The 10828-nt window shown below is 63.4% G+C and overlaps 1 protein-coding gene across 2 annotated transcripts in view; it reads left to right on the forward strand.

The window, feature by feature from the left end:
• Positions 1-10828, forward strand: part of GRK5 (G protein-coupled receptor kinase 5) — a 184476-nt gene extending 173648 nt beyond the window's left edge. For both annotated transcript variants that reach the window (XM_036027379.1, XM_028511862.2), the window contains 8 exons: positions 118-308; positions 2532-2569; positions 4576-4665; positions 4863-5071; positions 7600-7737; positions 8726-8863; positions 9419-9550; positions 10140-10828. In XM_036027379.1, the coding sequence (XP_035883272.1) occupies positions 118-308; positions 2532-2569; positions 4576-4665; positions 4863-5071; positions 7600-7737; positions 8726-8863; positions 9419-9550; positions 10140-10238 (1035 nt within the window). In that variant the 3' untranslated portion in view covers positions 10239-10828. The remainder of the gene's footprint in view (positions 1-117; positions 309-2531; positions 2570-4575; positions 4666-4862; positions 5072-7599; positions 7738-8725; positions 8864-9418; positions 9551-10139) is intronic.

The raw sequence follows: 10828 nt of genomic DNA on the forward strand, positions 1-10828 counted from the left end.
TGCTACAGCTCCCCTGGCCCAGTGCCTCCCACAGCCCGGCTTCGAGGACCCGGAGGAGGCGGGCGGAAGTGGAGGGTGGTCGCAGGACCTCACCTTGGTCCTGTCTCGTGCTCCCAGGTGAACCTGGCCTACGCCTACGAGACCAAGGACGCGCTGTGCTTGGTTCTGACCATCATGAACGGGGGGGACCTGAAGTTCCACATCTACAACATGGGGAACCCCGGCTTCGAGGAAGAGCGGGCCTTGTTCTACGCGGCCGAGATCCTGTGCGGCTTGGAAGACCTGCACCTGGAAAACACCGTCTACAGGTGAGTGCTCGTGGGACGTGGCGGGGAGGGGAACCCGCCCCTTCCCCGGGAACTGAGGCCCGGCTGCTGCTCTTGCGAGTGAGGGTGCTCGGGTCGGACAGACCCCCGCCCTGAACCTGAGTCAGGAGGTGGGCTGCTTAGGGGGCCCAGAGGTCCCGGTGCCCCCTGGTCCCCCCCAGGCCAGTGCCCAGGGTCGCTCAGCGGGGCCTGGGTACCGGGCCCTGGACCCTGCCCCAGGAAGACTCCAGCCCTCTGTCCGCCCCTCGCGGCCCGGTCCTACAGGACCGGCGTCCGGACTCGGAGCGGCAGCCTTCACGCCTGTCTCGCAGCCCTCTGCAGCGATTCTGAAACACGGCGAGCTCGCACGTTTTCAGAAGACTGCTAAAATAGTCTATCCTGTGTCTAAACAGTGGCCGATAGTGATATCCTGAAACTGAACAGTTCCTTCACAGCTTTAAAGGTATCCAGGGGGATCTGATTGCTGTAGCCAATTGATTTCCATCATCATTTATCTAAAAAAAAAAAAAAAAGCATAAAACTCTTTAGTGAGGAATTTCCAGCCATTTTCTACTCCCCTCCTTCCTCACAAAATGTTATCATAATGGAATATATATTTTTGCCTAAAAGCCTTTCATTGAAATAGGTGGCTACATAAAAGATTTTTTTAAAAAAAATTTCCTTTGACCGTAAGGCTCTAAGTGTCAGTAGTTTCTTCTGTCGAGTTGCCATTGTGATTCTCACTAGTAGATCCCACTTCTAATGGTGCCACTGGGGTCTTTACTCCTGGAACAGGGCACCCTCAGAGTCAATCCCTGTCCTTTGGGGGCAGAGCCGCTGAGAGGGGGCAGGTGGAGAGGGCACCCCAGAGGCAGCCAGGGCGTCTCGATGTTAGGGACTTGGAACCCACACCCTTGAAACTGCCGGCAAGCAGGGCACTCCTGGGCAGCCCCCACGGACCCCCAGGCACACACAGCCCGGTTTGGAGACCTCTGCCATGGAGCTCTTGGTGGGGATTATCCTGGGAGACGAAGAAGGTTTCAGAAACAGGAAAGGAGGCCCGGATGTCATGCCCTTCCCTCTACACCACCTCCCCAGCTGTGCTTTGGTCTGGGTGTCATTCAAGGGAGAAGACAGTCCGAACAGTTTTCCTAAGGGTTGGAAAAACCATCCTCCACTTGATTGCCTTTCAGTTAAAAAGGTGGGGGTAGGGGGCAGTTTTCCAAGTTCAAGCTTGACCACTGGCCGTGGCCTCTTGTGGGCCCGGTTCCAGCCTGTGCCCACTGGCCAGTTTGTTTGTTGACACACGGGTGCTTGCTTGTCTTTGGAATTGTCAACACATCAAAAGAATGCAAATTAAATAACAACAGCAAAAAAAAAAAAAGTATGTTGCAATGAATGGCTATGTACAAACCCCAGCGAGCTCTGTGGGAGACGGCCCACTGCGTCTGGGTGCCGTACCCTCTCCCCAGGGCCAGCTGCCAGCAGGTAGGTGAGCGAAGCCTGTTGGCTGAGAACCGGTCCTCAGTCCAGAGCCCAGCGCCTTACCTGAGCTGCACACCGTCCTGCTGGCTGTTCGTCTACCCCTGGAGGACCCTCCCCTAGTAAAACCAGACACTGCTGCTGCCTCTTCCCCCTGCCGGGAATGGACAGGTTCCCCTCCCTAAGAGCATGACTGTGTCATCAGAGAGAAGGCAGACATTAGGGGCAGGGAGAGGTGGGCACACCTACAGCTGTGCCTTCTGGCTGTGCTTTCTTCCAGGCTGTAGCTCGGCTGGCTCCTGGGGGCCCACTCTGAGAGGCTCCTTCTCCTGGGGGCGGCCACCCTCCTCGCCACAATTTCCTGTCCCAGCTCTACAGCTGGTGCTTTGTTCTCAATCACTTCTGTTCCTCTATTCCCAGGCCCTTCCCTGCCTTCAGGGCATCCCAGGGCATCCTGAGACCTCAGGGTCTCCCCAGCCCTGGAGGGGTCTGTCGCCCCCCCAGCCAGAGGTATCCCCCACCCTGGGGGCTGTGGACAGGAGCCAGCACCAGGCTTCGCCTAACCTCCTTCCTAGTCGCTCCCCAGGGTCGAGAAGATGCCGGTGGCAAACAGTGGGAGGATGGAAATCAGCCCAAGATTGTCTCGGCCTGGAGACTGACAGCCTCAGGGCCACGGGTCTCCAGCCAGACTCCAGGGTGCCTTTGAATGCCCACACTCACGTGCTTGTGGTCCTTCCCTTTCAGAGATTTGAAACCCGAAAACATCCTGTTAGACGATTACGGTAAGTCGGGGAGTGGTGCGGAAGGCCTTTTCCTACCCTGTAGCTGAGGAGAGCATCACAACCCAAAGCAAAGGGCCTCTCGGGCACCAACCCTGGGCCCTCGGGAGGGCAGGGGGGAGTAGAGGGAAGGACCCACTCTTTGTCCTCAGCCCTGGGGACCCGGAGAGGGCCGTGGGTGTGGATGCAGCTCCCGCCTGGAGAAGCAGCAGCGTGGCTGGGTGGAGAGAGAGGAGAGAGAAATGAGGAGTGGAAGGAAGTGAGATGAGGAGTCCAGAATTTCAGAACCTCATTTTCCCTGTTTTTATTTCTTTAATTTTTTTATTCTTTATTATTATTATTATTATTATTTTATTTTTAGAGAGGGAAGGGAGGGAGAAAGAGTGAGAGAGAGAAACATCAATGTGCAGTTGCTGGGAGTCATGGCCTGCAACCCAGGCATGTACCCTGACTGGGAATCGAACCTGTGACACTTTGGTTCGCAGCCTGCACTCAATCCACTGAGCTACGCCAGCCAGGGCTTGTTTTTATTTCTTAAAGACTTTATTTAGACAGAGGGGAAGGGAGGGGGAAAGAGATGGAGAGAAACATCAATGTGTGGTGGCCTCTTGCACACCCCCTACTGGGGACCTGACCTGGCCCGAAACCCAGGCGTGTGCCCCAATTGGGAATCGAACCAGCGACCGTTTGGTTTCCAGGCCAGTGTTCAGTCCACGGAGCCACACCAGCTGGGGCACATTTTTTTTTTTTATTTTTAAATGGAAACAATGAGTCCAGCCCTGCCAGCTTCAGAGGGTGGGAGGTGGTGGTGAGGTTCTGACAGGATCGCTGGAGGGGAAATGGTTCTGCCGGCCGCAGCGGGCCACGAAGGTGGCAGTCACTGGCATCGGTGCGTCACCCTCGCTGTTTCCTCGCACGGGTGGCGAGGACAGCCGCAGTAGCCCCTCCCGACCTGCAGCCTCTCGCACTGACCAGTGGGGAGTGGCTGGGGGGCGGGGGTGCCGGGCTGGCGTGCTGTGCCCACTCTACAGACGACAAGATTGAGGCTCAGAGGGGCCAAGCTGCCAAGGTCACCCAGCAGTGTCAGTGGGGAGCCAAGACCGGAGACCTGGTCCCCTCAGCGCACTGGTGGCCTGGCGATGCCGCCACGTGCAGCTCCCACCCCGGCCGGTCCCAGTCCCACACCCACCGCCGACCTGCATCCCCCACGGCTGGGCTCCACGTGGTCCCATCCCCCTTCCTGCCTTCGTCAGGGGTTGCTGCGCTGTGGGACACAGCCCCAACCCAGCCAGGGTCCCGCTCGTTGGGCCTTGCCCCGGTCCAGGCCGTGGGGGCCCTGGTGGAGTATCCCCCCTGCAGGGTCAGATGTGGCATGACCCACCCCCGCCCCCACCCCTGGGTGGGCCACCGGGCAAGACAGCACCCGGCTGAGCGCCCAGCAGGGCCTCGTCCCTGCCTCGGGTTCAGTCGGGGGCCAGGAGCGCCACCCCAGTGCCGTCTCCAGGGCCCGGGCGTCTTCCCGCCGTGTTTCTCCAACGGCCGAAAACCACCTCCACGGGCCATCTGGGCAGGACAGGAAGTTGTTTCCCAAAGTGCTTTATAATTTTTCCCCTTAAGCAAATTGTTGCAAAATGTCAGGAGAATCTCACATTCTTTCCATGAAGCAATCCCAGCCTCGGGCCAAGGCATTTGAAACTCCGTGACCTCAGCCTTCCAAGAAGCCCATTAGAGAGCGTTTTATGTGAGGCAGGCTGGCCGCCGTCCAGCCGCACGCAGGCGTCCCCTCGCGTCTGATGTCCCTCTCCCAGGGGGCAGCGATTTCCCCGCGGCCTGCGGCACCTGGGCTCTCCCGGGGGCCCCCCCTTCACGGGACAGATGAGAGCTCAGAGTCCCGGGGCCTGGCCTGGCGCGCGTGGCGCATCCGTGCCCCTGCCCAGGGTGGGTGGGCGGGCCGCGTCGGACGGCCGTCCCGGGCCCGCTGACCCTCCGCTCCCCCCTCCCCCACCCAGGCCACATCAGGATCTCCGACCTGGGCCTGGCCGTGAAGATCCCCGAGGGGGACCTGATCCGCGGCCGGGTGGGCACCGTCGGCTACATGGGTGAGTGCGGGCGCGGCCCCCTTGGGCCCACCCCTCGGAGTCCCTGGCCCCTTTGGGGGATTCTGATCAGAAGTAGGGGCTTGGTGGGGGGTGGGAGATCTTAACCAGCAGAGGGGGCATTGGGGCCCCAGGGTGTCACCTGGCTGAACCGAGCTCTCTGTCTCTCGCCTCTCCTCACGCCCCTTGTCTGCCCCCAGCTCCCGAGGTCCTGAACAACCAGAGATACGGCCTGAGCCCCGACTACTGGGGCCTGGGCTGCCTCATCTACGAGATGATTGAGGGCCAGTCACCGTTCCGGGGCCGCAAGGAGAAGGTGAAGCGGGAGGAGGTGGACCGCCGGGTCCTGGAGGCCGAGGAGGCTTACTCCCACAAGTTCTCCGACGAGGCCAAGTCCGTCTGCAAAATGGTGAGCTGCTGGCGATCCGGCGCTGTCCTCGGGCCCCGTCCAGTGGTGGCTCCCCTCCCCGCCCCCTCCCAGCTGAGCAAACGGGTGGAGGAGGGCAGGGCCAGGGCGCACTGGCGCGTGGGTGGCCAGAGGAGCCGGTGCTGCTGTGCGCTGGAGGAAGCCTGGGGCAGGGGGCTGGGCGGCCCCTGGCAAGGGGAAGGGGCTGAGCCGAGCAGCGTGGCACCCTCACATCCAGCTTTGTGGGGGCAGTCAGCACAGGGGAGAAGGAAGTTGATCGCAGCTGATCCCCAAGTTACAAGGGGGTCTTGGGCCTCCTGCCCCTACCAGCTCTGCACCCTGCGCACTGGCTCGAAACGGTGACGTTGTCAGTCTCTGAACACCTTATACCGAGTTTTCTGTCCACTGAACGGAATGCCGGGCACACCGGCACGGGAGCGTCTGTGGACAGTGAGATTGCCGTGGACAGTGAGAGTGCCCCGTCCAGGCAGGCGTATGTGGGAGCAACACTCAGGTGGTGGCTGGGGCTGACCCCTGGACCACAGCCTTGCCCCTCAGCCCATGCAGGCCCACGCCTGGCCAGGGGCCCCTCGGGGTAACGGCCACTCTGCTCCTGCTGTCAGGCTCCCGAGCCCTGCCGTGCCCCTTGGGGACAGGAGGGCTCGAGTGTGCACCTCTGCACACCCACGAGCCCACAGACTTCCTCTCCCGGTGCTGCTGCACCCAGAGCGGCCAGCGGTCAGTGGTCAGGCTGGACGTCCGCCTCTGAATCACGTGCCTGAGCGAGTGCGCCGGCGTGCGGCGAGGTGTGGGCCCTGGGGCTGATGGGGAGCAGCAGCTTCCGCCGAGGGGCCCGAGAACCCTCTGGAGTGGCTCCCCTTCCCCAGGATGCCCCTCCCCTGGGCCCCCCATGTGCTGCTGCACCCCTTCCTCTCCAGCTTCGGCCTGGCGCCCCAGAGCTCTGGGAGGAAAGATGAGGGCTAGATCTGCCGTGCGGCCACCTCCAGAGAAGGGGGACATGGCTCTGTCACTGGCGTGTGCGAGAGGCTCGGATGGAGGGACACGGGCACACGTGCAAAGGCACACTCGAAGCACGGGGCCTGGGGCCAGCTGCGGCCAGGCGCCTGCCCACACGCCCGGGGCCTCCAGGAGAACGGGTCATCGGAGCCGTGACTTGGTAGGGGAGGTTAGGGAGAGGTTCTCTCTCCAGTGGACCACAGAGGGAGGGAGGGAGGTCAGAGCACCACCAGATGCCCCAGGCCAGGGTCGGGGATTTAGAGAGGCAGGTCCTGAGAGACCCCAACAGGGACACAGATGTGCTAAGAGGACAGAAAGGCACAGGGGTCCCCTCCTCGCTGGCCACTCCGGCACCCTTTGCAGCACCAGGGTGCTGCTGTGCCTCTGCTGCCCCCTGCTGTTCACTGAGAGAAAGGCGGCGGCCAAGCCTCGGGACCCAGTGAACCTGGGCTCTTGGGTGCCAAGTGTCAGACCAACATCCCCTCGTCCTGGTTCGCTGGAAGAAGAGCCAGCAGTCCTGGGACTCTGGTCCTGGGCTTCTTCTGTGTCCGTCACCGCAGTCCATCCGGTCCGGCCGCCAGGCTCGCCCTGCCCCCTCCAGCGGGCACTAGCTCAGGGCGCAGCAGGGCGGAAGGAGCCCCCGGAGACCCCGAGCAGCTCCAGCCCGGCCTGCCTGCGAAGGGCTCTCCGCACACAGTCGGGAAGCCGGCCCCTGGCCCCCAGATTCCACCCCTCACTCCATCTTGGCGGCCATAAGACCTTTCCCGCCGTTCCCGGGGTCCAGAAATGCATGCACCTCACTGCCCTGCCTGTGGGTCCGGTCTGTGAGCCCACACCTCAGCACCCTCTTCCTCTGGTCCTTACCCACCCCCTCCAGCTCCTTCCTTCTGCCCCTTCAGCCTCCCCGACCACCGGGCTCGCAGCCAGCTCGCTTTCCTCTGGCCCCGTGGTGTCGCATCTGTTGCCCAAAGGGGCCCCTGAACCTGATTTTACTGAGGCCAGACCCTTGCTGTCCTCCTCCTCCCCTGCCCCTCCCCCCCACAGCGTTTGCACCCAGGTCTGAGTCTACAGTGCGCTGTGGGTTGCGTTAACGGACGAGAGACCCACAGACAGAGCCCTCGCCCGTTGTAAGTTACCTGTGGCGGAAGGGAACACCGATTCAGCAGGCCTCCGTGGGTGCCCAGTGGGTGCCCAGCGTGCACCGGGTACCGGGCACATGGCCGAGGGGAGATGCAGACGGAGCTTGCTCCCCCGGGGGCTCCCTGCACACACGTATGCCGGGAGCTGGGGGCCCTGAAGCCCACGGCGGCTCAGGAGGCGGCCCTGAGACAGGGCCTGACAGGGCCAGGCAGCGTCTCTTGGGGGCTCAGGGGGCCCGGGGGGCTCAGGCTGGAGGAGGCACATCCGCGAGTCTCAGGGACGCACCTGTGACGGGGAGACGGCCACAGGCCCACCCTCTCCCGGAGGAGACGGGCCCACCAGGCGCGGCCTCATGGGGCTCTGTCTCGTCACAGCTACTCACCAAAGACCCAAAGCAGAGGCTGGGCTGCCGGGAGGAAGGGGCAGCAGAGGTCAAGCGACACCCCTTCTTCAGGAACATGAACTTCAAGCGCTTAGAAGCCGGGATGTTGGACCCTCCCTTCGTTCCCGACGTGAGTGGCCTCCCCAGCCCGGGCTGAGCCTGTGCCCTGCACTTAGCTGAGTGTCCATTCTGGGCCCAGAGCCGGGGGCCCAGGAGATCCATGGGCAGGAGGTGGCCTCTGCCCTGCAGTAGCCACCTGCCCAGACCTTTCACCAGGGCCGGGGGTCCCCTGCATCCATCCTGGAGTCATCTCCTCTATGGGGGCCTCATCTTCAGAGCCCCTGGGAGGCTCCCTGTGACTCTCAACTCCCAGAGGGCAGGGCCCTGCGGGGCTCACCTCTGTGTGCCCCAGCACAGAGGGCCCCCAGCTCGCGTCTGGTGAGCGAGTGAGACCAGAGACGCAGCAGCAGCAGCTCACAGTGGCCCCACGGCCCAGGTGCTGCTGTGTCCCGTTGGGCAGGCGAGGAGACAGGCCTACAGGGGCAGGTGACGTTTCCAAAGTCCCTACGCACCACAGCTGGGACGCCAGCCCGGCCTGTCTGGCAGCAGAGCCTGGGTGCCGAGCCCCTCGGTGCCCCATAATGTGAGAGGGGCGGGGGAGGTCCCTCTGGGACACCCTCCCCGGCTGGCCTGGCCCTGGGGACCAGCATTCACTCTCTCTATGGAGGGGTGGGCCGGAGGCCCCACGCTGCCCGCCCCCGTTTAGGCGGAGATGACTTTGGAAACATCTCCACCTTCCCCCTCCCGTGGGCTTTAGGGGAGCAGAGACCACCTGATGGGGGAGTGGGGGTCCCCGGAGGTGCCGAGGAGTGTGAGCTAGGAGATGGGGTGCCTTGCAGCATGGGTGAGGGCAGCAGGGGGCCTGGACACCCCGAGCTCACTCTCCACTGCTCCACCCTGGCCAGGGTCCTGCTGGCTGACCTGAGACAGGCCAGCACAGGTTTCGGGGGGTGGGGTGGCCTCGGGCAGGCCCTCTGCTTCCCCCATCGACACCCCGGGCCTGGCGGGGACCTGGGAGCCGAGGACGGGGCCCCTCTGACCGAGCGCCCCGCCCCCAGCCCCGCGCCGTGTACTGTAAGGACGTGCTGGACATCGAGCAGTTCTCCACCGTGAAGGGCGTCAACCTGGACCACACGGACGACGACTTCTACTCCAAGTTCTCCACCGGCTCCGTGCCCATCCCGTGGCAGAGCGAGGTGTGCGGGGCGGGGCGGGGTGGGGCAGGTGCGCGGGGTCAGGAGTCCCTGCGGCCCACTGGGGCCCCGTGGGTGGGGTCAGAAGAGGGAAGGCCAGGCGGGACAGGCGTGGCCGGTCCAGGTGCCTCTGCTGGGGGGTCCGGCTGGGACAGGAGGGAGATGGAGCCCTGGCTGGAGGCAGGCAGAGCTGCTCTGGCGCGGGAGCTGCATCCGTGGCCTGGAGACGATGGGGCGGGGCTGGAGCTGCAGCCGGCTTGGCGGGGGGGGGGGGGGGGGGCGGGGGGTCCCTGGGCCTGGGTGCGTGAGGAGGGCCCTGCTGTGGGCACAGTGGTGCAAGCTCCTGCCTTCTCCGGGAAGGGCACAGCCAGGCCGCCGGGGAAAGGCGGGCGCAGGCAGGAGCCGCCTGGGTCTGGGCCCCGGTGAGACCCAGGGCTTGGAGGACTCGGTGGGGCCCGACCTGGGCAGCGTGGGCGCAGGGCTGGGCGCCCGGACGCCTTTCCTCCCCGACCATGGCTGCAGCCCTCACGTGCCCGGGCGTGCGCTCCGCCCCTGCAGATGATAGAGACGGAGTGCTTTAAGGAGCTGAATGTGTTCGGACCCAACGGCGCCCTCCCGCCAGACCTGAACAGGAGTCACCCGCCAGAACCACCCAAGAAAGGGCTGCTCCAGAGGATCTTCAAGCGTCAGGTGAGACCCCGTCGCCCCCGCGCCCGCGGTCCTGGCCTCCACCCTGGCGCCGAGCCCAGGCACGCCCACCGTGGAGACCCGAGCTGCAGCGGCCCACCTCTGTGGGGGGCTCCCGGACGGGGGTCGGCAGCAGCCTGGAGGGGACAGGCAGCCTGTCTGAAGCCCCTGGCCGAGGGGACCCCCAGGGTGGAAGAGGCAGGGCCGGCCCCAAGTAGACCCTCCTCAGGGTCTCCCCGCTGGGCATCACTGATGCTTTGGGTCAGTTCTTTCCGATGGGGCGGGGCGTGCTGTGTGCCACATGCCACTTAGCTGCCTCCCTGGCCTCCACGTGCCAGGAGCACCCCACTGCCTACCTCACTCCTATGGCAGAATGTCCCCAGACAGTGTGCCCGGGACGGGGGGGGGGAGGGCAACACACCCGGAGAGAGGAGCAGTGCCGGCCGCCCGGGTCTACAGGGGAGGGTGCTCGACGCCCAGGCCCCTGTGTGCGGCCGCCAGCCCCTGGGGCGCCCGGGTCGCAGGGCCGGACCCCACACGGACCGACTCGCTTTCTCTCCCCCCCTCTCTCCCCACGCCCCCCACCCCGCAGCATCAGAACAATGCCAAGAGTTCGCCCAATGCCAAGACCAGTTTTAACCACCACATAAATTCGAACCATGTCAGCTCTAACTCCACCGGAAGCAGCTAGTGGCAGCAGGGCCTGGACGTCCACCGTGGGACCGGCCTGGACCCTTGTCCTCAGACGCAGAACTCGTGACCCGCGGAGCGCCCGCTCCGGCTGGGCAGACGGGAGAGCCCTCCGGGAGCCGGGGAAGGGGGAAGGCCACCGTCCCCTCCGCGCAGAGCCCCGGGGCTCCTCCGAGAGGTTCCCACTCAGGTCTGGGGGTGCGCGGAGGCGGCCCCCAGCCCGGGGCGGACCGGCTTTGTCTCTGTCGAGTATCGCAATAGAAGTCCAGCCGGATACGACGACATGCACGTATTTTAATAGCGTCATACCTAGAACTGAATTTCGTCTTTATTATTTTTAAAGGAAAGTTTTGTAAATTTCTCTATCGTCTCAGTTTACATTTTGTATATTTGTATTTAAATGAAAGTCAGACTCTGAGGGTGTATATTTTCTGTGCAGCCACTGTTAAGCCATGCGTTTTCAGACATTTTAGAGGGGGCGGGGGGGACTTACACCCCCCCCAAAAAAAAATGTGACCCCAGACTTCCACAGCCTCAAATGAGAAAACGTTTTTATTAAATGTAGAAAATGATTCACCTTTCACCTTTAAA

The sequence above is a fragment of the Phyllostomus discolor genome, chromosome 5 (assembly GCF_004126475.2).
Source record: "Phyllostomus discolor isolate MPI-MPIP mPhyDis1 chromosome 5, mPhyDis1.pri.v3, whole genome shotgun sequence".
NCBI classification, from domain to species: domain Eukaryota; kingdom Metazoa; phylum Chordata; class Mammalia; order Chiroptera; family Phyllostomidae; genus Phyllostomus; species Phyllostomus discolor.